The sequence below is a fragment of the Protopterus annectens genome, chromosome 8.part0, assembly GCF_019279795.1.
Source record: "Protopterus annectens isolate FY-2018-M chromosome 8.part0, PAN1.0, whole genome shotgun sequence".
Classification (NCBI taxonomy): domain Eukaryota; kingdom Metazoa; phylum Chordata; order Ceratodontiformes; family Protopteridae; genus Protopterus; species Protopterus annectens.
The window spans coordinates 667,357,993-667,385,985 of NC_056741.1; the positions used below are offsets into that span (position 1 = coordinate 667,357,993).

Consider the following 27,993-nt stretch of genomic DNA (forward strand, 5'->3'; position numbering starts at 1 on the left):
CATAGGACCAAACGAGTAGTAACAAATGGAAACATTCACTACAGTAACACTGTAGTATTACTTGAATAAACTGCTATACACTTTGTGATATAGTCATCTGTAGAACTCCTACCAGTTCCTTTGTCATATGTTTGAAAATTCCAATAGTGAGAATGGTTAATGCTACACCAGCCTTAGGTTCCACTTTGATAGTCGTTTCATGCATCAGCCATGTTTCTGTATGACAGTGGTACATGTCTACAAGCGCCTGTATGGTGTGTCTGTCCACATGGTAGTGATCATCAATGTATTTGAGATACAGGTGTGCTGCTCCACATGCTGCAGCATTACAACAAGGAGCTTGTGTATGGTTTGTGATGTAGATACCCACAAATCTCTTACCAGGGCCCCTGTCAGATGCTGGAAAGTTCCCATAATGAGAATGGCCAGTACTATGCAAACATTAATCTTTACTGTGATAAACATTACACACACACACACACACACACACACACACACACACACACACACACACACACACACACACACACACACACACACACACACACACACACACACACACACACACACACACACACACACACAATTCTGTATGACAGTAGCACATATCTGCAAGCTCCAGGGGTTGTATCTCTGTGCACATAGTAGTTGTTGACAATAGACTGGTTACTGCGGTGATGATAAGTTTGCTAGTGGTGGACCTCCCAGCAATGGGGTGGGCTAGAAAGCACAACATTATGCACACTGGCACCAAGTGCGGCCTCTAACATATTCTAATCAGTCTGTATAGTTACTAATCATAGATTCTTATCACAATAGATAATCTTATTCATTGGAAAACATTCTCATTCAGAATCTCTGATTATCATGCCTCACCGTATTAATTTTATAAGTTTTTTAAAATACTCTGCTATGATTGATGTCATCTGCATACACTTTGGCTCTTATATGCAAATTGTCTCTCATTTGCATGCATTGTGCCATCATTGTCATGCTACACATACACTGTCATTTTCCCAGTAAAGTTTTCATGCAATGTGCATATCTGAATTGTCCCTGTCCCTGTGTGTCACCACATTTGCACTGTTACATATTATGCTACATAATATGTACTGTAATAATTGCATCTGAATACCATCTATTCATACTGTACTACAAAATAACTATAATCTGTTGTTTGCACCCCAAAATTGCATCACAGCAAGCCATTTTGTAGAATAAGCACTTATGAAGTCATTTTAGTTAGACACAATCACTCTTTGCCCAGTCTTATGAAGTTCAGTTAAAAAAAATACATTAGGTGTATGACTTTGGTTTTCTTCCTACCTCCTGCTCCACAGTATATGGTCCACCTTTTAAGACTTTTTGTTGTAGCTTCTGAAACACAGGTGATTCTTGTATGTGTGTCCTGATCTCCCTGCCTTTGGCTGTATAATTGGCCTGATTTTTTGTTTTCATTTTATAATAATAGATGAGTAAACACATGGATACCAGACATCAAGTTCAGTGTACCTGTTACTTGCAGAGGCACCTACACAACAAGCTTGCATAGCCGGTGGGTGCATAGAGATCTGCAAATACATTGCCAGCACGTGTGGTACACTTTGTGAAAGTAATAATCAAAAACACAGCTTGTTGTGTGCAGTTATCACATCATACTTTCATGTTTGCAAAGAAAACGGCAACACAGATGATGCACTGCGAAGACAAAAGTCTGTACATCATTTTATGTTTAAAACACATTGGTGTTTGGACCTAGGAAGTTGATTACAGACAGCTTGATAATATTATCTACAGAAACGGGTGATCTGGTTACATAATGTTTTTCTTAGGTCATACTACATTATAATATTCTTTAAAACTGGTGGATTCAGTGGCAGGAAGACAGTAATTTTAAGGTTGTTAACAATTCTGTAAAGAGCAGGTATTGTTCAGTTTGTGTACTATTCTTAAGTCATACTGATGCTCTGCATTACTTATGCAGTGCTACTCCAGACTCATTTTGAACCTGTCTGTCCATGATGCTGTATATTACTTATGCAGTGTTAGTCCAGACTCATCTTAAACTTAACTGTCTCTCCATAATGCTCTACATGACCTATGCAGTGTTACTCCAGACTCATCCTGAACTTAACTGTCTGTCCATGATGATCTGTATTACTTATGCAGTGCTACTCCAGACTCACCTTGAACTTAACTCTGTCTGTCCATGATCCTCTATATTATTTATGCAATGTTACTCCAGACTCACCTTGAATTTAACCTCTGTCCATGATGTTCTATATTACTTATGTAGTGTTACTTCAGACTCACCTTGAACTTAACTCTGTCTGTCCATGATGCTCTATATTACTTATGCAGTGTTACTCCAGACTCACCTTGAACTTAACTCTCTGTACATGATGCTTTATATTACTTATGCAGTGTTACTCCAGACTCCCCTTGAACTTAATTCTGTCTGTCCATGATGCTCTATATTACTTATGCATTGTTATTCCAGACTCACCTTGAACTTAAGTCTGTGTGTCTATGATGCTCTATATTACTTATGCATTGTTATTCCAGACTCATCTTGAACTTAATTCTGTCTGTCCATGATGCTCTATATTACTTATGCATTGTTATTCCAGACTCACCTTGAACTTAAGTCTGTCTGTCTATGACGCTCTATATTACTTATGCAGCATTACTCTAGACTCATCTTGAACGTAACTCTGTCCATGATGTTCTGTATTACTTATGTAGTGTTACTCCAGACTCCCCTTGAATTTAATTCTGTCTGTCCATGATGCTCCATATTACTTATGCATTGTTATTCCAGACTCGCCTTGAACTTAAGTCTATCTGTCTATGATGCTCTATATTACTTATGCAGCGTTACTCTAGACTCATCTTGAACTTAACTCTGTCTGTCCGTGATGCTCTATATTACTAATGCAGTGTTACTCCAGACTCACCTTGAGCTTAACTCTCTGTCCATGAAGCTCTGTATAACTTATGCAGTGTTATTCAAAACTAAACTTGAACTTAATTCTGTCTGTCCATGATACTTTATATTACTTATACAGTGTTACTCCAGACTCACCTTGAACTTAACTCTCTGTCCATGATGTTCTATATTACTTATGCAATGTTATTCCATACTCACCTTGAACTTAGGTCTGTCTGTCTATCTCTGTTAAGTAGCTAGAAATGAATTACCTCTTAGCTCATCTTATAATAGAAATAGTTGTCTGCAGGCTGTACTCAAACATGCACATATTGCACATTTTATTTGTAATAGATATTGCAATGGAGCATCACACTTTCCGACATTAAAAGTTATCAACATTGCACATAGCTTGAAAATTCTGGTGTCTCTTTGTACTTTCAACATATAGTAATTTGATGGAAACTCCACAGCACAAAAAACTGTTAACTACGAAAAACAAGTCCAAACAACTGTAGAGTTAAAACTATAAATCAGTTTAATGCATACTTGAAGCGCTTTTCGTTTGCAAACTATGGAAACTTCATCAGAAGTAATAATACAAAAAATATGTCATCCTTTTAAAACACTTGATCCAAAAAATGTGGGACAATTAACTGACAAATGTTGTTTAACTAACAACTATCGCAATTAAGTTAACCCTACTGTCAACTACAATGTAAACCTACCTTCTGCAAAACATGTGTAAATTTTTTTTTTAACACACAAATACGTAACTTTTAACAGAAGTAAAAATCTATATTTGTAAAGTATATAAAATGTTAGTAAGAAAATATTATTTACCTTAAAACAAGTATAAAACTGTGAACCCAATATCAAAAACAAACCTATAAATTACTGTACTAATGGAATCATGCAACAATAACAAACAGTTCTACTTTTATACTAAATGTCATCTTTGCAGACTCCTCAATTTAAGGATACTGCTAATAGAACAGGACTCATTAAGATCTGGAACACTATATGCATTGAGTTTAATTTGCCACCCTAACTCAAGTTCTTTGAGTTTGAGAGGAAAAGGTCCACCTCTAATGTCCTGAAGCACATTGTCTATGGCCATAAATTTAAACTGATGGTCCACATTAAGATGGATATGCTTTGCCAAGGAGTTGTCGCTCTTGTTGCGACCGATAGCATACAAATGTTCCTACATTCTATCACGGAGTCTACGCTCCGTCTTGCCTATATAAAAGGCTAGACAGCAAGTACATCTGGCCAGATAGACTACAAACCTAGAGTTACAATTAAACCTAGATTTTAACTTGTATTTTTGCCCATTTACCACAAAATGGTTAGCTACCTCTACATTTTTACAGTAATTACAGTTCTCACACTTATTCATCCCGGCTATTCTGAGAATCTTCCACTGCTGTTTTTCCAATAAATTCTTAAGGTCTCTACCATGTTTAAAAACAATATTAGGTGTATTACCAAATTTGTTAAACAAAATTTGATTGGATCTAAACAATTCCCAATTTTTCTGCAGGATTTTAGTGCAAAGATAACTTTGTGCACTAAATGTGGTTATGAAACTACAGTGTAATGTTAGGTTATTGGGAATAATGGACTCACAAGTGACTAAAGTCACTGACAAATCCAGATCCACTAAGTTGTTACAAATCGAAGGTCTGATAGTCAAAATAGGTTTGTAAATTTTGTTTACCCTTTTACAAGTAACCTCCGCTATCAAAGAGTCCAATAAAGGTTCCGTATAATCACAATGTAAAAAAAGTTTTTTTTTTAAGAATGTACATTCTTTCAAAAAATCTTGCTCCTGGCTAATGATCCTTGAAGCCCAAACTAGTTGGCCCTTGATAACTGACCTTTTCTGATGAAAAGGGTGACAGCTAGAAAAATAGAGGCAAGAATTGGAATATGTGCTTTTCCTAAATATTTTGGCCTTGTAACAACCCAGTGTTCTGTTCTTACTTAACCAGATGTCTAAGTATGCTATGGCTTCTGTGTTAAAAGTGGAAGTGAATTGTAAAAATTCAGTTGATTGATTAAACAATTCCAACATCACTCGGCCTGTCTCATGGTCCCCTTTTAACAAAATAAATATATCGTCCAGGTATCTGGTGTAATAAATGAGATCCTTTTGGACATTCATGTTATTTAATACAAATTCGGATTCCCAATGTGCCATGACCAGGTTAGCTACACTGGCTCTGCACGGGGAACCCATTGCTATCCCTACTTTCTGCAAATAAAATTGATTGTTAAACATAAAAAAATTATTTGTTAGTACTAGATCAAGTAATTCAGACACTTAAGAAATCTCCAAACTAAGTGCTTCATGTTTCTTCATCATCAAAGCCACCCATTTGATGCTGACCTCATGTGGAATTTTTACAACTCACTTCCACTTTTAACACAGAAGCCATAGCATACTTAGACACCTGGTTAAGTAAGAACAGAACATTGGGTTTTTACAAGGCCAAAATATTTAGGAAAGGAAACATATTCCAATTATTTCCTCCATTTTTCTAGCTGTCACCCTTTTCATCAGAAAAGGTCAGTTATCAAGGGCCAACTAGTTCGGGCTTCAAGGATCATTAGCCAGGAGGAAGATTTTTTGGAAGAATGTACATTCTTAAAAAAAAACCATTTTTTACATCGTGATTATCCGGAACCTTTATTGGACTCTTTGATAGAGGAGGTTACTTGTAAAAGGGTAAACCAAATTTACAAACTATTTTGGCTATCAGACCTTCTGTTTGTAACAACTTATTGGATCTGGATTTGTCAGTGCCTTTAGTCACTTGTGAGTCCATTATTCCCAATAACCTAACATTGCACTGTAGTTTCATAACCACATTTAGTGCACAAAGTTATCTTTGCACTAAAATCCTGCGGAAAAACTGGCAATTGTTTAGATCCAATCAAATTTTATTTAACACATTTGGTAATACACCTAATATTGTTTTTAAATGTGGTAGAAACCTTAAGAATTTATTGGAAAAACAACAGTGGAAGATTCGCAGAATAGTCGGGATGAATACGTGTGAGAACTGTAATTACTGTAAAAATGTAGAGGTAACTAACCATTTTGTGGTAAATGGGCAAAAATACAAGTTAAAATCTAGGTTTAATTGTAACTTTAGGTTTGTAGTCTATCTGGCCAGATGTACTTGCTATCCGGCCTTTTATATAGGCAAGACGGAGCGTAGACTCCGTGACAGAATGTACGAACATTTGTATGCTATCAGTTGCAACAAGACCGACAATGCCTTGGAAAAGCATATCCATCTTAATGTGGGCCATCAGTTTAAATTTATGGCTATAGACAATGTACTTCAGGGCATTAGAGGTGGACCTTTTCCTTTCAAACTCGAAGAACTTGAGTTAGGGTGGCAAATTAAACTCAATGCATATAGTGTTCCAGGTCTTAATGAGTCCTGTTCTATTAGCAGTATCCTTAAATTGAGGAGTCTGCAAAGATGACATTTAGTATAAAAGTAGAACTGTTTGTTATTATTGCATGATTCCATTAGTACAGTAATTTATAGGTTTGTTTTTGATATTGGGTTCACAGTTTTATACTTGTTTTAAGGTAAATAATATTTTCTTACTAACATTTTATATACTTTACAAATATAGATTTTTACTTCTATTAAAAGTTACATACTTGTGTGTTAAAACATTTTTTTACACATGTTTTGCAGAAGGTAGGTTTACATTGTAGTTGACACTAGGGTTAACTTAATTGTAGTAGTTGTTAGTTAAACAGCATTTTTCAGTTAATTGTCCCGCATTTTTTGGATCAAGTGTTTTAAAAGGATGACATATTTTTTGTATTATTACTTCTGATGAAGTATGCATAGTTTGCAAATGAAAAGCGCTTCAAGTATGCATTAAACTGATTTATAGTGTTGACTCTACAGATGTTTGGACTTGTTTTTCGTAGTATATATTAATTTGATGGAGAAGTATAAATGCAAAAGTGAAATTTGTTTTCCTTTCTTCCTTTCCCAGTTGCTCATTTTCCAGTCATGAAGAGCTGGAATTAGGAATTTGTATGTAGATATTGCTGCTAGCATTGCTAATGCTGTTTTTTCAATGCAGGGGTACACAGCATAGTGCCTCCATTAGCCTAAACATCTCAAAACATTTTTCTCTGTCGTGTTATGTTGCTTAGAGCTCTGCTTTAGAAATGCACAAATGTGCAACTTAATAAATGAAATGACTGTAGTAGAGATATAGCTGCTTATATTACTGTTAGTATCATCTAAATCAAAAAGGTGCAATAAAAGGCATATTTAATTAAAGAAAACAGTTCATGCCTTGACTGTAAATAGCAGCAATTCAATGATTTATCAAATTGCTATAATTAAACATAAATACAAATCGCTTGTTTAGGATGAATGACCACAATAAGAAATGTGTATTCTTCTCAGGAATGCTGAGATCCTTTTATTAGCAGGTCAACTGTAGAATCTGTAAAAAGCATACCATTTTGTTAATGTGTGTATTTTTTCCATGATGTCCTACTTTATTTTTAAAATATAAAAACTGAAAATATTAGGAATGGATCTAGACAAATATTCAGTCATCTGCTCTTCACTGGCAACTCTGGTCATTCAATTTTGCTGCTCTTACAGAACAGTAATAGCCATATTCCAATGTGATACTTTTCATATATAATATTTCAAAATTCAGCAAGATGGCATTGAAGTTTCATTACATCTTCATGTCACTATAACCCTGGCAGCAGTCAATAGCTGGACCTCTAAATTGTTCTATGCAGTATGAATCAGTGCACAGAATGAGTACTAAAAGGCTAGAAGTGATAAAACTGTTTTTTCTTCTAAAATTCTAAAATTATGCATCATCTCTGGTCTTACATGACAGCAGAATATTGTCAGTTTATTCTTGAAGCATGTATGTCAAAATCCTTAATCTAATTATGGACTACTTATAGCACTTCCACTGCTCACTAGATACTGGTCTTACTTCAGCCTTGCTTGTTTAAGCAGTCAGCCTCAGTCCTTCATATAAAATGTGTTACAATTGTTAATGTCACCCATCTATTAGTCTCATGATTCATCTCTAGTTATAAGCCTTTATTCCCTGTTAATGTCTCTAGTATTTACAGACTAACAGTCCCAGGACAAAAATGGCTTCAGAAGGTAAAATGAATTGCAAATATCATTTAAATATTTATAAAATACATAACATAGAAAAAAAGCATTGAAGATTAAATGGATTCAGAAGGCAAAATGAATTGTAGACATCAATTAAATATTTATAAAATATCTAACTTAGGGGAAAAAACATTGAAGAATACAAAATAGTTCATAAAGTAGCAAATGTGATAAAACTGATGGCTTTCAGACTATACAGTATGGTTATCTGGTTATCCTTCTCCAACTCTGATATATTTTATGTACATTGATGAATATTTGAAGTATTACATACCATTTGCAATTCATTTTGTCTTCAGACGCTATTGTTGTCCTAAGAGTACTTCCCTGTTTTTTTTTTTTTTTGGGGGGGGGGGTCTGTTGGCCATGGACTTCATCCTTTGGTTGTGTCAGTCATTTATTTGCCTCCATTCTTTAGTTTACTTATAAGTCTAATATTCATTACAACCCTTATTTTCAAACCGTTAGGTTGATCTTATTTATTTCTTTTTTGCATTTTTTTTTATTTCACCAGCCCTTTATTTCCCTTTGATGTGATTTTACACTTCTTCCATCTTATATCCCTCTCAAAAGTATTGGAAAAAGGATATGTATCAACATATGTCTCAATTTATGATTCAATGTGTGTTTCAAGCTATTTATTTTTACAATGTTTGTTTCATAATGTCTATCATGTACAGGAGCTTTTCTCCTTAGATCTCCAATGAAAGTGGGCTCAGGCTCAAGATCAGCTGGGCCAACCTGGTTAACAAATGTGAAATAAATAAATAAATAAATAAATAAATAAATAAATAAATAAATATGTTTACATCTGTCCTTGACTTTATATTGGGTCAAGTTTATATAGTGAGTTCATTGTCTGATGGTTTCCTATGTCATTGTTAATCATGTCCATGATAATTTGTTCCAGGGCTTTGCATATGAGACTAGCCACTCTAATGGGTCAGTAGTTCCCAAGATATGTTGATGTTCCATCCATGTGCAATTTGAATAACCGTTGCAGTCTTCCATTTCAGTGACATGAAGCCTGTGTGGAGACAATGGTTGAATACTGATACCAATGGACTTAATAGGCCATATTTCAGTCTATTTATGAGGCATTCTGGTATATTAGTGGGCTCATCGATGCTGTATTCTTGGCCTTAGAGACCACATCTAAGACCTACTTCCTACTGGTAGTTGGAGGGATTATATTAGATGCCATTTCTTTGGGGAAAGCTGGGGGTGCAGGGGGTAAAGTTGGAACTGAATTTGGCAGACAGAAAACTTGCTTTATCTGCTGGTTTTATGAACGTGGCTCCATTTACCAACAGTTCGACACACTGTTGTGTGCTGACTTTGAGGTTCCAGACATAGCTAAAGAAGGCCTTATGGTATTCTTTGGCCTGGGATGATATCTTTACCTCAAAATTTGCTGTGTTGGACTTAATTAGTCCTCTTAGTTGTTTATTTAGTTTGAAGAAAGAGTTTTTGCCATGTTTGGTGTTATATATCTTAATTTTAGCTATAACATTTTTCTTTTTTTGTACGACCTATTTAATTTTGGATTTCACCAGTGTGGTTTGTTTTTTTTTAGTAAGTTTAGGGTTTATTATGATTAGGCACAGCAGCCTCAGTGCAGTCACTAACATGGTTGCACACAGCTTCTGTGAATACTTCCACTTAGACTGCTGTGTTACCTGGGTTTGGAGTGGCTTGACATTTTCACAGGTTATCACTTAATAAAAGGTAGTTTGCCTTGGAGTAGTTTCTAACTGTTACTGGGGTTAGAGAATTGATTTTTATTTCGAAGGATACTGCTTTGTGGTCTGACATTACTGGAGACATCACAACATGGGGAATGGGGATTTCTGTGGTTACAGAATTGCTTCTTATTTTGAAGAATACTGCTTTGTGGTCTGACATGACTAGACAGGGCACAACTCTGAGTAGTGGAGGAGGAGAAGCATTCTCCTTATTTGTGGTCCTTCTAGTTTGTATATAGTTACTGGCCCATAATGTTTGTGTTTGCAAAGTGTAGGAATCTCTGTGCCTGCCAGTTTGAGGTTGTGTAGGATTCACAGTTTATAGAGGTATAATTAAAGTCCCCCATGGGTGTTGTATTTGGTTGAATGATGAGTGTCTCCTATAGGTCTAAGTATGAGCTATGGATTTTGTGGGACATAGATGGTGATCTGCAGCTTGTTAGCATATGGTATAGGCCTTTGTCTATGGCAATCTGGATGTGGAGGAACTACAGTTTGACCAACCTAGAGGTATGTGTGTTACTGATGTAACTCAAGACACATCCACCTTTAGCCCCTGGCTGAACAATTGCTGGTTTTAATGTGTGGAAGGCACTGAAGCCTTGCAGTACCATGGCATTTTCTGTGACTTTAAACCATGTTTCAATAACTGCACAGATGTCTGCAATCTCCAATTTGAGGAGAGCTTGGATGGAGTGGGCTGTCTTGCTTAGACTCATGACTTCAAGCAATAAATCATTTAGATTTCCTTGGATAGATTTTTTTTTTGTTAGAAGGTCTGTCAGTTTGGCATTGCCTAAAAAAGGCTTTATGGGGGAGAACAATGTTTTAGCCAATATTTGAAAGAGTAGAGGAGACAGGTATAGACCATCCTTGGCAAAGCAACATGGCTTGTTAACCCATTTTCCACACTGACAAATAGAGTATCCCCTAGAATGACACCAAAACCTAAGCCACTGATTAAAGTCAGTCGTCTTCTGTTCATTTTGTAGCATCATCCTTGGGAAAGGTAGAATGCTGCTCAATGCTTAGGCACATACCACCCTTTGACACATAGCCTGAGAGCTCCATACTGTCTCTCCTCATAGAATCTTGGGAGGTATGTCTTACGTCATTTACATCTACATGGACTATAACAGAATCATGCTGGTACCTGTGGTGCAGTGACTTGAGTGCATGCATAACTAGGTGGATCATGTTCCCTGACAGGTAACTGGCCATTATTTTCTCTTTGTTCAGCCTAGTGAGTGGCACATCAGTATGTTGTACAATGGAGTCCCCTATGACAAGAATCCTGGGTAGTGTATTGTCTTTCCTTATGGACATGGTAGTTGAGGCTCCCCTGGGTGTTGATGTATGTGCAGTGTTTACTGTTATTTCGCTGAGTGCTTTAGTTTGATTGCAGGAAAAATGCCTAGGATGTCTTTGGGGTTTGAGAAGATTGCATTTAAGTGCCTCACCCTAAGTAGGTCAATGTGTGGAGTGCATACTATGTGTGGTGGGTGTAGCATGTTATTATGAGTGTTTGTATGGAAGAGTTTTGCCTCTTGAGATATTATACATATAATCGCTTGCATACCATACCTGTTTTTTTGAGGATTAATTGGTTGTCAGGCAACATTTATCCACCAAACCGGCTGTGGAAAAATTGGGATGGTGTGGTGAATGAGAAGTTAATAGTGGGTTGATTAAGGCTGCTTTTGGAGCTAGAGAATAGACAAGGCTATATAATACTAAATTGAAGGGGTACAAATGGAGAGCATGGTCCAAATGGAGAGATGAGAAAAATCAGCAAGTATTGCTGGGACTGAATTCATCTTCCAGTCATGGTGAGTACCTTCATGAGGTGGACCCAGTTTTTTACAAAATCTCACCAAAGACAACACTGATATTTAGCCTGTATTTTATATAACATATACAGTAGATTAAAAAGTGTACACACCCCTGTTAAAATGCCAGGTTTTCGTGATATAAAAAATGAGACCACAATAAATAATTTAAAAACTTTTCCCACCTTTAATGTAACCTATAACCTGTACAATTCAATTGAAAAACAAACAAATCTGTTAGGGAAAAAAAATATAAAAACAAAAAATGTAATTGATGGCAGGTGTGTACCCAAGAAGACTGAATGCTGTAATTAAATCAAAAGGTGCTTCAACAAAGTATTAGTTTAAGGGTGTGCACACTTATGCAACCAGCTTATCGTACATTTTTTATTTTTTATATTTTCCCCTAATAGATTTGTTTGTTTTTCAATTGAATTGTACAGGTCATAGGTCATATTTAAGGTGGGAAAAGTTTTGAAATGATTTATTGTGGTCTCATTTTTTATATCACAAAAAGTTGGCATTTTATCAGGGGTGTGTACACTTTTTATATCCATTGTATCATGGACAGAAGTATGTTAAAAATAAAAAAGACAATTAGGTGCATAAGTCTCATGATAAAAAGTGTCCAATCCTGGTAATCACGCTGGTGCCATGACTGGAAAAATGACTTTGTTGAATCCTCAAGACATGAAAATATTCCTACAATGGGATTAGGCCAGGCTCAGGGGGAAGATGCCCCCCATTGTAAAAGTAAGTAGTAACCCACAAAAAAAATCATAAAATCTGATAAGTCAAAAAGAGCCATAAGGATGATAGAGTGGACTATTGAGGATAGAAAAGAAAGCATGCATTGTTACTATTATTTAAGAAGCCCAGAATTTTCAGACAGAAGATAGATAAAAAGATTAAGAGAGAAATTAGAGAAAAGAAAAAAAAATATTTGTACATGAAAAACTGTCAAAAGTTTCAAATGCAAATTTGTGTTCATTAATGCAAATGATTCATGAAAAACATTATATAGACCAAGAAATCATGGGCTGTTTGTAAAAAGAAGCTACTGAAGAACTGTGAAAACACAAAGAATAAATCTAGTAATTTTTGAAAGGTATAAATATGAAATATGGACATGGGAGAGAAAGAGAGAGCTGACATGGTGCAATACTTATGCAAAGGAGAAAGGCAAATTAATCAATGCAAAACAAGCACTCCCTAAGATACTCAAAGAGAAATACAGGCAATGGCATCCAGGTATAGAAAATTTAACAATACAAAAAATAAGACCACCTAGGGAGAACATAGAATAGAAAATTAGTAAAGTAGAAGTTAGAAAAAGAAAAGCGGAAGTTACGGAATACCTGCGAAGTGAAGGATTTAGTGTAGAAAGTCTAACACAGTTTATATCACAGCATGATGGAACAATGAGTCCCTCAAGTAAGGAGAAAGAGGGGAAGCAGGAGACATCTGAAAAAGAAATATGGAAACTGGAAAGAAAAAGAAATGTAATATGTTGCAATATTTATGCAAACGAAAAAGTAGAACTAATCAATACAAAAAGAACAGGACCAAAGATATTTGAAGAGAAATACAGGCAAAGGCATCCAGATATGAAAAAGTTTACAATACAAAAAAATAAAAAAACAAAGAGAAAAAGTACAAAGGAAGATTAGTAATGGAGAAGTTAACTAACCTTCAGGCCACCCTAAAATCTAAACTAAAACAGTATTATAACCAGGTGCACAGATATGCAGCTAATACAAGTCACAGAACACATCACTGGTTTGGTCTATAAACTCTAAACTGGCTAGACGTATCCCATCAGGTAAATATACCCAACCTCTGTTAACTCATAAAAGTATATATAATCCTACTTCCTGTTGAACTATAAATACAATTCTCTACCACTACCTCCCAAATCATTACCTTCGATCTTCTGATTAAAACTGCAGCCAAAGTCTATACTTACACTGTGTAGCAAAAGTCTGGAATACAACCCTTGAAACAATCAGGGAAATGCATTTATTTAAGCCACAACTAAAATAATCCCTCTCTGACTCCTAGATTTGCACTTTCTGCTTTCCTGGCTAAAATTTCAGCTGTTTCTCCTCTAATACGTAAATACATCCTATTTCACTTTTTCATATGTTCATAGGAGATTAATATGATAATGACTTAGCAGCCTTACAAGCTTAGCCAATATAACCTGATTTTACATATTATATTTCCTCCAGGGACTAGAATATGTCATGGATTTGTGCCTATGCCTTCAGTATCTTACAGATTGCCCCATATCCATAAAGGATGTTAGGTACTACCCCAGGCGTGAATTTGTGATTCCCCACCCATTGATCCAAATAGCATTTGAAGAGGTCCAGGGAATGACTCTGCTTAATATAACTAGGAAGTCTTTTACAAAGAAGGGGCAATCTCTTTGACACATATCTGTCTCACCTTGATTTTATTTCTTATACATGTAATATTATTTCCCTTACTCTTAATCTTGCTTTTACTCATTATTTCTCCTGCCTCCCATATCTACTCCACTTATCACCTCTAACAAACATTTATTTCTCTAATTTTCCCTATTTCTCCTCCTATTTATCCACTCTTTGAATGTTCTGCTCTGACATTTGCTTTATGAGTGATTATTAACCTCACACACCTATGTCAACACGTTTAAATGTTACACAATTTTGTATTTTTCTTGATTTGCTGATGGTATATGTATATTATCCTACATCATATGTGCAATAATGTTTGTATTAAGCTACATACTTACAGTGTATTTTACTATGATCTCTGTTTTTACTTATGTATATGTATCTTCTATTTTTTTTTATTTGTGGAGCTTTTCTCCTCAGCTCCACTGGAAACATAGGTTCATAGATTAGTACTAAGCTAACTAACTGCCCTTGTGAGCCATTTTAAGCTTAGCCAATTATCTCTTGTGAGACTCAAACCCTGCACCTTGTGTTTGTAAGGCAAACACCTTAACCATTAGGCCACCCTCCCAACCCTAGATAAAATTATCCTGAAGGACTTTTCCAGTAAACAAGTGTCAATAAATAAATACATAAATAAAATATATAAATATCTATACATTATTCATAAATATTAAACTTTGCAAAAGCTGTGTTATTTGCTCAGCAATTTGCATATTTACCTTTGGTGAGGGAACATCACAAGGCTGTTTTTTCTATTCACACCCGGGGTGCTTGGACTAACTTTGCCTGACAGTTGACACAGAGGCTTAAGGCTGTGACCTGTAGTTTCTGTGGTACAAAGTGTGCTTCCCTCAGTGCTCATTTACCTACTGTGTGACCTTGAGCAAGTCACTTAAACTGAGCGTACCTGGGGCAACTGGAAGGTTGGGCTAAGCTAATTAATGGTACCCTGGATAAGAAAGCTAATAACTACTGATGAGTCTATTTATTTATATACTGATTTTGTTGCCCGAAAGTCTGATTAGGTTTAAAAAGAATTTCAGAGGCTGAAGGAGAAAAGATCCAGAAAGCTACATAGTATAAACATGGTATAACTGCATTGCCATTTTAGAACAATTTGGTGAGTTTGTTTTCAGTCAGATATAGAAATCTGAACAAACTAGTTTACTTCCTAGTAACCTCCCCATTTTGGTGCTTTTTTATCTGTGTACTGATCATATCTATCTTCCTGACAACCTTGACATTCCAGCATTCATTCTGCCTTTTTACCTTAGCACTCATCTTTCCAGCTGGATACTGGCATTTTTATCTTCAGTTTAATGACAATCTGTTGAGAAGATTCTAAAAACCTTGCTTAAGTGATAAAAGCTTTTTCCAGATAAATAAAATATGATGTGAATGGCTGATATTCACAAAAGAATCAATAAAACATAAACAATCTGCTACTCAAAACAAAGCTTATGCTCTTTGTGTCCTAGGTTACAGGTGCCTGAGAGTCTGAAAACAAAGTTTGTAATACTGAGGTTCAGATAAAGATTGATGCTTTTGAAGACTCAAAATCCAATATTATCTTAATGAGAATTGCACTGTTAGATTCCTGCCATGCAAGTTAGCATATGTGCAGACAGTCAAATGGAGGCAATGTGATGTAGTTGCTATAGCTGATCAGTGCAGGTACAGAAGTAAGGAGACCACCCTTTGAATTAAAACATTTAGCCATGTATGACTAAGGTGAGCAAAGGCTCTTTTTGCCTATGTCACTTCACATAATGGCACATTAATCAAAAGAAGGCCATGCCATGCTATCATGTGTCTTAGAAAAGCATCCCATACTCAATCCTTAATTGTCTAGGATTGCTCAGCATTTACAAATAGTCTTATTGACAGTTTACTAATCTACAAAATGTGGCTTCTGAATCCACCTCCTGTTTTCTGTTTCACCTTCCCTCTCACACTCTTTCTCTTTCTCCTTTGCCATGCTAATTACAGTAATATTGCTATCCCTTTTCTTTTTAAATGCACTGCATTTCATTACACTCTTTCCTATTACAAATTCATATTCTGCATGTTACAACACTTGTCTTACCATAAAACTTCCTCTCCTTGCTCTTACATCTGCAGCTATCACTATTATGCTTTGCCCTCTGCTGCACATTTTGCCTCAAAGCATTCAGATGTATTTGTTTCTTTTATCCTCAGATTTTCTCATCTGTTTCTTTTGCTTAGCACATAGCAGTAACGGCTCACCATCATGTAAAAACTCCCTTTTGTTTTCTGTGCAGACAGAACATTTCTTTAACTACAACAGACACCTTCAACTACATAAACATTTGTTTTCTATGCATAATTTACTTAAATACTTAGCTATTGTAAATTATCTGTTTTCTTTTCTCAGCAATGGTACCCTATTGAGTAATTTGAATAATTATTTGTTTATTTATATGTAAACTAGTCTAGAGTTATTAATAGCATGCAATTATTTCCTAGGCTGAACAAATAGGACAACACCTGTTAACTGCATTATCTACAGTGACAGAGTGTGAAAATTCAGATTAAGGGAATAAAATACTGGATGAAACTTAAGCCTATTGTAGTTTGTGATCTGGAAAGCAGTAGTCTATTTATCTTGGTTATATCATGACCATTCTTTTCATTAATTTGTAATGCTACATATTGATGTCATCTCAAAAAATATTCCATCAAGCCATGATTATTCCTTCTTTGTCACCCCCTCTCTTTCTCTTTCAGTGGCACTCTCCCTTCATCTCAGATTGTTTACTTATTCTGATCAGTTTTTCAGTTCCTTGGAACTCCTTACGTTATCATTTATATCCAAGTGGCCAAGACTCGCTGCAGTCATTATTTTGTTTTTCCTGACCATTGCTTCCATTATTTGCTATTCCTTATACACATTCCTGCCCCTAGCTGTGCATCATAATATTAAATGAATCACTGTTTGTGTATTTGCTTATCTGTACCCCCCCCCCCTCAAGCTGGCATAGTGAAAAGTACTTTTAGTTGCGGGTGTCATAACTTATGGAATGCTTTATACAGTACACCATGTGCAATGATTATTTAACTGTTAAGAAGTTTAGTGACTAAACTCATTTAATGAGCACAGAATAAAATAAAAACAATGTAATGCTTACCTAATTGTATTCTTGTTAGAAGACACGTTACAAGAATGATTATGACAAAGAGAAGGAAAATAATGATTCGTACGAGGATGGAAACGGCCCCGGGTATTCTTGCCAGAATGCCTGTTGGACATAAACAAATACAGATTAATAACAATGCAACTGGTAACCAAACAAATCTAAACAAAGAAGAACTTTGCATATGAATGACAATTAAAGCCAATGAATGTTGAATGCATCAAATGTAGTAAATTATCAAGCTGGGGAGACATAGCACACATTTATCATTCCCTTTAGAAATTAAAAGCCTTTGGTATTAACACATAACAGTAAGTATTAGCTGGCTATGATACTTTTGAAAACACAAAGCACAATACCTTAATGTTATCTTAAAGATAAATATATTAAATGTAGGATCACAAGTCAACAAGACTGCCATCCAAAATCTGGTCTCCAAGTAGAAGTCAAGAAACTGTATCAGATATCTAACTTGTAGGCTATCATCTCTATTAGACATTTAGCACTGTAATTTTGAAGGATCAAAAGATGATGAATGTTACATCTGCAAATTATAAACTCACTTCTTTGTAAGTTTCCCTCTTCAGATGGTCTAAAAACTTACACTGCTGATGCATGCATCTAAATTAATTGGGGAAAGCTCATGTACTACAAAGAATTATGTTTGATCACCAGTCCTATATTCAGCTTGGTGTATCTTCACAAAAAAGACATAAAGAAATTTATATATCAAATATTACTCTTGCAGAAATTTCTTGAAATCCATTTCATTAACTTATAAATAGGTTATGAAAGATGGCAGATAGATAGATAATTAGATAGACAGCTAGATAGATAGCTACAAAATGTTATAGATAGATATGAATCTTGCTAACAATAATTATCACTTTTAATTAGAAATTTATGAAACATGGAATTTGAATTTTTTTACAGATTTGCCAAACAGATATGACAGACAGGCAGGCAGTTTATGAGTTTTAAATGGTATAAACTGGGAGTGTTTTCTGGTTAAATTATTTGCTTTGAGTCCAAAAGTATGCAAATGCAAAATTTAGGAAGCAGAGTGCACTGAGTACAAGATGACATGCATTAGCAGCTCATAGTCTTACATTCTGTTCTGTGTATAATGGTATGAATAATATCCTTGAAAGCCTGAAAGCTTTGAAGTAGCAGTTTCATGAACAGTTATTTAAAAGTAGCTATGATCAGTTACAATAAAAGCAAAAATGTATGGTCATTATACTGACTAGGTTTGTATTGTGTTCTAGCTGCTGTGTATTATTGTCTGTAATAAATATACTCGTCGATATTCGTACGCCATTGAATGCTTACCTAACGTTTTGTCTTTCTTCCATATGTGCTTTGTAAAAAAAATTCCAGGTTCATTTTCTACAATGCAGGTACAGTTAGTTCCTTCATTCCATGTCACTGCTGATATTGTTATTTGGTTTGTCATGCAATATTCTCCCTTCATTGTGCTTAATCTGGACTCCATCAGTCCATTGGTAATAGTCCCAGAGATATTCCAGTATATCATCACTGAGTGAAAAGGAATATCACACACCATGCAGATCAGTGTTGTTACATTCCTTAATTTCATCTCATTATCTAAAGGGCGCACAATAAATAAAGTTGGGCTGTGTGAAGAGCCATCTAGACAAAAGCATAAAACAATTAGTTTCAGAGTAGTTAACATGAAGTAGTCTGCACTATTCAGTATCAGTTTTTAATAGAACACAAAATAACATTTAGGAAAGTTCAGTGATGTACACAGACTAAACACTATCAAATTGTGATTCAAACAGAAAATCACAAAATCACTTACACTTGAGCCATGTTAGCATTTATTGCTGATATATCCTTTGCTATAATTTTTGGAGCTTTTTCATAAGGTATGTGAGTCACCATCAAACTAGATTCCTGATCTTGTTATATTCATGTTTTCTTTTTTTAATAAACTGGAAAAATACTAAGGATTCATCTTGGAGTACAAAACTAAACCAGTATTTTTAGCTTATTTTGCATCATCTTATCTTAAAACAGACCTGTTTGGGTTCCTAATAGCCTTGTTTTTTTAAACTGCAATTTTTAAGAAATGTGTGGAAAAATATTTATGATCTGCAAAGTTCGATAGTTGAATCTTTTCATAAAAATACAACTAAAAGTGCACTCCTTGGACAGGATTCATAATAGCATTTTATAATGAAAACTAGCATGCAAGCCTTATGCAAATGTATTGCATGTAGCCGCTCTGACAATACTTGACAATTGAACTGCACCACACAGATAAGGTTTAAACAAGAAATCACGGCTATAGAATGAAACAAAAAAATTATTATCTCTAGTGCCTTGGCAAAAAAGCCTTCCCAGGAGTACAAACACCATCTTGAAAAAGACCACATTAAATAACTCAACAAATAAAACAATTAACACTTCAATAACATCAACTGAATGACTTAATTACATATTTTCCATTACAATCCCTATTTAACCCCTTAGGGGCAAGTGTATTATATTTTAAAATATAAACAGTTTCTTTATACAACAATTTATCTTTAAGAGTTACCCCTTCACCCACCTGTAACACAACTTGCTCTAAAACACAGCCCTTTAACAAAGTAGCATCACTTTCATGAAAATCTTTAAAGTGAACAGCCAGAGGGCTTTCCAAATGTAGTTTTTTAACATCTGTAATATGTTCTTGGAATCTTATTTTAAACGCCCTGTGGCTTTCATCAATATGAAATTGCAAGACATAAATAATTTCAGAGGAAGTCTGAGGAAGTCTCCGGATGTGGAGATGAAAGCGCTCAATCAATTGATGTATGGAATTATTTCCACTTGTTTCCTTTGGAATTTAGCCGTGTTGGATTTGTTTTTACTTTTGGGACAATAAACCTTCTAATAATCTACCTTGGATGACTGCTTGCTTTGAATTTTGGACAGCCTTCATTGTACCGGATTCAGCTTTTTTCAAATTGTTTGGTTACTGAATTTTTTTGGTGTGGTTACATAAATAATTCCCTCAGTATTGCAATTAAATTGTTGCATAGGTTTAAAATTTATATTATTAATCTTGAAAAAATGGATCACTACTTGTTGACGTATGGAACATTTTCCACATTTGTGCATGCCATAATTTACCTTAATATATCCATCAGTTCAGGTAATGCAGTAATCAAATGATGGAGGTGACATCTCAAACCATGTAAATATATTTTACTTCCACTAGATTTTCTATAAACAGAAGTTATAATTTTCTTATGAGCAACAGATCACACAAAAACTATATCCAAAAAATTAACTAATTTTCCCATTTGCAAGCCAACAAATTTAAACTGAAACTCTGTAAATCATTAATAAGTTGTTGAACTAAACTAGTACCCCTTTATAACAATAATATTTAGCTACATATTTACTAAAAAAAGAATGTTTATATAAAATATCCTAACTCAAATTTTGCCGTAACTATATTAGCATACATGGGACAAAGATGCCCCTATTACAGTGCCCTGTTTTTGATGATACAACTCATTATTAAAACTAAAAAAAAATATTTCTCAAGCAAAACAATACAATTTCAATAACATAAATAGAATTAGTTGTATCTCCTAAAATGTTGTGCAGCCTCTACCCCATAGCTATACTGAGTATTGGTATATAAACTGACAACATCCAAGGTTATCCAATGCACATCTTACTCCCATATCACAGAAGAAATTTTCTGTAAAAAATACTTGACTGCTGAGTGGTTAAATTATTAGCTCACACAAACTGCTGAAAGAGATTTGCATCTTCTTGCTCTATGAAAAACATTGCAGATACGAGAAATGAAAATGAGCAGTCTCCTTTGCTATATATGAGACAAATTAGATTCAAGAAGGTAGGGGTTATATAGTACTGGAGTTGGCTGTGTGCCATATTATTGCAGTAGATGGGCAGTATGGCCCTTTTTCTGATCGCAGCTGCATGTATAATTTGTTATTGAATGGAGATGTAGAAATGGTTTAAGCTACTCTCCTGGGTGCTTCTCAGCACCACATCTTACCCCTGCTGCTGATGTAGACAATCTGTCTTGCATGGTGCTGGATTACACCAGTTTATGATGAAGATACAGCACCACAGAAAACAATCAGAATGCACACTATATGCATAATACAGTATATTCAGCATCTGAGTCTACATTGTCAGGTTTGGATTAGAATAACTTAATCATACAGCACTTTGATTCATTGAGCTAAGTGTAATGTAAGGGGTATTCTAATGTGCCACACTTCAAAATTACATTTTATAGTGACATAAATGCTGCACAATCGGCTATAAATGCATGGTGCATTTTTATATCCTGCACTACACATCAGGACATTTATTTGTGAATTATGTTGAGTACAGACTCATAAAAACTACACACACACACACACACACACACACACACACACACACACACACACACACGCATTCATTGAATTATGATTTACTGCCACTAACCAAAGCCTTGCCACTAATTTTAGACACCTATTGCGTGAATAGTGGTAGCATTACAGAAAGAGTTTTTCCTAGTGCATGGTGTAGGCTTGGGGTTAGAATTAGGGTCAGGGTTAGGATTGGGGTTAGCACACATTAGTAAGTATGGGTAAGGGGTGGTTTCTAGTGGTTTGCATGTCAGGTGAGGTACATATCAGTGATGGCATTGCCCTCTACAAAGGGTCTAATTAGTGCTGATTATAAGTGAACAATGACATCTTTAGATATGGATGGTATACCCTTGGCTATTAGCATTGCTACATAGAAAGATTTTCTGAGTGCAGTTGCCGCATGATAATGAAATGAGAGGTAACTGTCAATCCAGGTTCCCAGGTCTCTAACTACATTTTTGTTTATGAATGGAGTACTGTGTCTACCATACATTATGGGTAGAGGTCATACCTTTCAACCTCATTGTGCAAAAATCTGGACAAAGGCTGAAATAATGGGTGGGGGAAACAAAGGCCAAAACAGGGACAGATTTTAAATACTCTCTTATAAACTTATAAAGTTGCTAGCATAACAAAATTTATATTGGCATGTATTTTCTGAAGGATAACGTCTGAAACTCAGATATGTATGTCATTATTTAATGACTTCAATCCTCAGTGATTTGACAGAAAACCACAAATTTTATGAGGAAGAGATCAAAATATGGGGTAAAAATCAGGACATTCTGTGAAAATCTGGATGGTTGGAAGGAATGTTTGGGGTTGTTTAGTAAATGTAATGATACTAAATTTACTTTGAGCTCATTTTCAGTACACCATGTCTTAATTAAGGTAAGCTCTTGTTGAAGGGTACAGGTGTCAGAGATGGTCTTGACAATATCATCTAGTTTGCAGTCATGTGCAGACTTAGTTAACCAGAGGTCCTTGTTCACAATTTGGACATCAGCAAGTATGGGGTACCCAATACACAGCCTTGGGGGAGGATACTGGTTACCTTCATGCTTTCAGATAAGGAACCTTTCACACAAACTATGTGGTTCTGTGTTTTAGCCAGTTTACCATCCATTTCACCCAATAAGAATCTATATTTTAAAGTGCATAGCTTATTTGTGATTCACACATGGCGTATCTTTCAGACTCTTTGTCTTAGTCAGGATATGTTGTTTGAGTAGCATAACCAGTGTCAACAACCTGGGTGATCCTTGTGAAGAAAGTTAACTGGATTTAATAAGCAGGCTTTCCCTTTGACAAACCAAACTGTTTAGGGTCTAGCCTAATGAGAGTTTATAGAATATAAAAGGTGAGAACACTTCTGATATCCTGATGCTCCAGCAGAGTTTTGCAGACAAGTTTCATAAGGCTGACGAGTCTATAATCACTAGGGTCCAAGGTAAGAACACCCTTCTGGAGTTCAGAAATAAATTCTGCTGATGTGTAGGTTAAATAATTTCCGAAGGTGTTCAGTGAGGCCATTTTTGTCACTAGTTATTTCCTCTATCCAGCTATATTGTCAGACCCCATTAGGGAAATATTTTTTGGTATTTGTTAGTACTTAAAAAACATGTCTCTTGGTGATAATAGAGGGCGTAAGGGATTCTGAGATACGTGGAGTATAGATGATTATTTAGTGGGTGAGGTTTTCGCAAAATTTCTTGCCTAATATGTTGCAGATATTTCTTGGGTTAGTCTGGGTCATCCCATTTAGGGTACATTCTGAGCATAGTTGGACATTGTTCCCTATCTTCCTAACATAGCTAAAGAAAGATTTGTAGTTATTTATTTATTTATTTATTATTGACATTTATTTACCAGGAAAGTCCACTGGGTCAGAGACCCATTTTCAGTGAAGGCCCGGGGAGAAAAGCTCCACAAACAATTTGAACAATGTACATAGTTTAACAAGAAACAAGGAAGTAGCAAGTTACAGTACATTATAATATATAAAAATACTGCAATAAATGTAAGAGATTATACTAGAGCAAAAATACATAGTAGTAAAGGACATAGAGGGTGAAAAGCAGTCCAAAGAAACATAACAATATCTAGCATACATTGGGTTGCACAGACATTGGTTACAAGAATGTAAACGTACATTCTACACATATATAATATACATACATTGTTTACATACATTGTTTAGGTAGAGGTTTAAGGAGGATTGTTGTTTCTAGTGCAGGAACAAGTAGGATTCTTGATGTAATGTTTTTTAAAACCGATTAAGAAGCTAGCCTAAATTCAAGGATTCTTTACTAATCCTAACAGTACTTTTTCAATTCTGATATAATTTTTTATGTTATTCTTGTTATGAGGAGTTTTGCCTCTGCTGTACAATTGAAGGAGCTTCTTTCTCTTGTTGTGAAGTTTATTTATGCTGTTGGACCACCAAGTTAGTTTCATTTTGAGTCTCCCATTGTATTTTGCATTGATGCCCAGTCTATGTATTTTCTAAGTTGGGCAAGACTCCTTTGTAAATCTGATCGCTATGTAGGAATCTGCACTGATGCTTTCAAAGTTGAATTTCAAGATTTTGCCATATAATTGTATGGGTTTGCCTGTTCAAAATCTCTAAATTCAAAGATATTGGTTTTAGGAGCTATCAAAATTTCAAAGGCAAATGTCACAATTTTCTGATCCAGCATAACTGGGGAAGGAGAAGACACAGAAATATTACACATAGAGGCTTTACTCATGATGACCACATCTAAAATATTATGCCACCTTGTGGGTTATTAACTATCTGCTCCAGGGAATGTTTGTTTGTTATTTCAGTCTAAGAACTATTGGGCATACCCTCTGTTGGAGGTATAGGTGATCAGGCCACTTGCGGAGTTGTTAAAATCTCTCAAAATAATGGAGTTCTTGTCAAAAGGGAGTTCTTCAAATACTTTCAGAAATATAGCATAATTATCTAGAAAAATGTGTCCTATAGAGGGCTATATCTTGGCAGTTTGACTTATTGATGGTGATCTGGAGTTCTATGAGTTTTAAACCATGTCTCAGTAATTACACAAACATGAATATATCCCAGAGATAGGAGGGCTTCAAGATCAGGTAATTTTAACTGAGACTTCTAGCACTGAGAAGAGATACCATAATGCATTAAAAATTTGGTGTTTTATGAATTTGCTAGATTGAAATGTTCATTAACTTGATTCTGCCTAAAACAAGCAGTATTGGGACAGCAAAGGTTTTAGCCATAATATAAAAACCTTTGAAAGAGAGGTGCTGGCCATTCCTTGCAAAACAAGTTGAAGTAAAAATTTCCCTTTTTCATGCTGACACTTACTTGATCTCCCTAGAGTGGTATCAACTATTCTTCCATTTGTTGAAGCCAGTTGCCTTTTATTTATTCCTAGGCTTCATTCTTGTAGAAGAAAGGATTCCACTCAGGACAAGAGTCTTACTTGCATTATTCGCATCCATGTGTTTTTGCATGTCTGTCAGGGTTTTGTATGCCCAATCATTCACTCCCACAGGAACAACCACTATGTCTTTATCATTGAAAAGGGTCTTTAGAACATTTGTAATGTCAGAGATCCTGGAACCTGAAAGCCAACTGACAATAATTCTATCCTTGTCCAATCTTGTAGGTAGAGAATCTGTATGCCTAACGACTGAGTTACTAATCAGTAAGATATTCTTAGTGAAATGTTTAGGAGTGCAGTACTGGGAGTAATCTGCCTCTGACATAGTTGGAGTGCAGTACTGGAAGTAATCTGATTTTGACATAGTAGGAGTGCAGCACTGGGAGTAACCTGACTCTGACATAGTAGGAGTGCAGCAGTGGGAGTACCTGACTCTAACACAGTAGGAGTGCAGCACTGGGAGTAACCTGACTCTGACACAGTAGCAGTGCAGCACTGGGAGTAACCTGACTCTGACATAGTAGGAGTGCAGCAGTGGGAGTACCTGACTGACAGAGTAGGAGTGCAGCACTGGGAGTAACCTGACTCTGACACAGTAGGAGTGCAGCAGTGGGAGTACCTGACTCTGACACAGTAGGAGTGCAGCAGTGGGAGTACCTGACTCTAACACAGTAGGAGTGCAGTACTGGGAGTAATCTGACTCTTAGACAGTAGGAGTGCAGCATACATATACCAACTCCAAGATCACACTGCAGTGAGGTAAAGCTAAATTCCCAGAACTCACTGAACCACAATTTCACACATTCAAATGTTGGCAACATTCAATGAGTTTTCAACCTATTTAGCCAGTATGTCAAGTACTAAAACTGTTGATAATTTGAGTGCTTGAATGGAACCCATAAATATATACGTGTGTGTGTGTGTGTGTGTGTGTGTGTGTGTGTGTGTGTGTGTGTGTGTGTGCGTGTGTGTGTTTATATATAGGTGTGTGTGATGTTTACAATAATTTGGTAATTCTACTGTTATATATGGTGATTGCATGATATGTGATATCATGAAAATTTAGCCCAAAAACTGAACGGCTTACCTACAACCTACAATTAGTGCTCTGCAGCTGTTAAAATCAAACATAAAAATACCACACAATGGCATGGAAGTAAAATATGTGAAATAAATGGAAAAAATACTGTGTGGAGCAAAAAAAAACTCCTTTAATATTAGAAAAGTATGGACCTGTGTAGTAGAGATGCTTATAAAAATTGTGATCTTACAACCTTACAAAAAAGGTATTGGGTGAATAACTAGTGAAATTAACTGTGAAAAAAGCAAGGGTCTGTATTTCAATTTTATCTATTTTTTCATTTTGTTCTACAAATGAACTTTTGTTTTGACAATTTCTGCCTTTAGTATGTTTAAAAATATGTGCATGGTCAAAATACTATTTCTCATTATGCCTCTACTCCCAAGGGGCTGGACTGCTGGAGCTAAATTTTCCTGAAGGACTTGCAGGCTAGAGAGATTTAGTTGTTGTCACATGGTGTGTGTTCACTAATCTGATAGATTGCCTGTGTTTGGAAGGTCTAGAAAGGGCAAAGGATAAGAAATTGCAAAGGCAACTAGAAGGGTATCAAGAAGAAACAATGAATGTGAAGAAATGGTTGGACACAGGTCAGAGGATAGACTGGACTATGACAAATGCAGGATGGAGGAAGAAGTCAAAGAGATGGAGAAAGAGCATGAGTTGGTGGAAATGATGACGTGTTTTCAGATGAAAGGATCAATAACTGATAGACCACAGTGGAAAAGGCCTGAGAAACCTGGAAGACCAAAGTACTGTATCTGACTTTATGATACAAGAATATAAATCTGTGTGACAGAAAAGCTCCAAGATAAATTGGAAAATACTAGCGGAATATAGTATAAGAGATTGCATGGGAAAATAATTGTCTGAAGATGAGCACTCTTGCTGGAAGATAAAGGTAATAGTTCATTTTTGTTTTGATTAGCAGGATAAAATTGCAATAGAAACTGATAGATGCTAGTGATGTGAATGGATATTAGAAAGCTGCAAGAAGGAAATGAGTGAATGCAGGAATAGTCTGGAGTTGAATTCAGCAGTACTGATTGGTTATAGAACTGGGAGAAATACAAGAAAAATGTTCAATCAGGTAAATGAGGAGCATAAAACTTTAATGTCTGGTATTATAAACTGACTGTAATCTTTAGTACCAGGAGCAGCAACCATTTAATTAGTGACACAACAAAAACTTGAGACAACATCTAGGGTATTATGCAAAGTCAGAGACAAATCAGAGCTATGCATCAATGACTGGATCCTTGGAGAAGTGTAACTTTTGTGTGACAATACCCATAAGCATGATCAGAAAAAAGTGATATTTTCAGTTAAAACCAAAAACCGAAACAAAACTAAACAAAATCAATGCAAGTTTTCAAAGTGACTTTTCCCTCCCCTTCATTCCATACCCATTGCTACTTATGTATACTGACTGTAAGATCACTGTATCTCATGGAAAGAAGTGATAACATGGGAATTATACATTCTTGATAACATAGTAGGGTGCTCATTATTAATGATAACATGGGAATCACACATTACTGGTCACATACTAAGGTGTTGATCACTAATGATAAAATGGAAATCACTCATTAGTGATCACAGTATGGTATTGATCACTGATGATAACATAGCAATCATATATTAATTATCACATAGCTGAGTATTGGTCACTTAAAATGCGAATCACACATTACTGATCACATACTAGGGTGTTGATCACTAATGATAAAATGAAAATCACTCATTAGTGATCACAGTATGGTACTGAT

The 27,993-nt window shown here is 35.5% G+C and overlaps 1 protein-coding gene across 1 annotated transcript in view; it reads right to left on the bottom strand.

Annotated features, from left to right (window-relative positions):
• Positions 1-7,348: 7,348 nt before the first annotated feature.
• LOC122808042 (immunoglobulin alpha-2 heavy chain-like) overlaps positions 7,349-27,993 on the bottom strand; it is a 44,127-nt gene continuing 23,482 nt past the window's right edge. The window contains exons 3-5 of the mRNA XM_044079029.1: positions 18,639-18,959; positions 17,301-17,411; positions 7,349-7,426 (exon numbers count right to left, since the gene is read on the bottom strand). Coding sequence (XP_043934964.1) covers positions 7,383-7,426; positions 17,301-17,411; positions 18,639-18,959 — 476 coding nt within the window. The 3' untranslated portion in view covers positions 7,349-7,382. The remainder of the gene's footprint in view (positions 7,427-17,300; positions 17,412-18,638; positions 18,960-27,993) is intronic.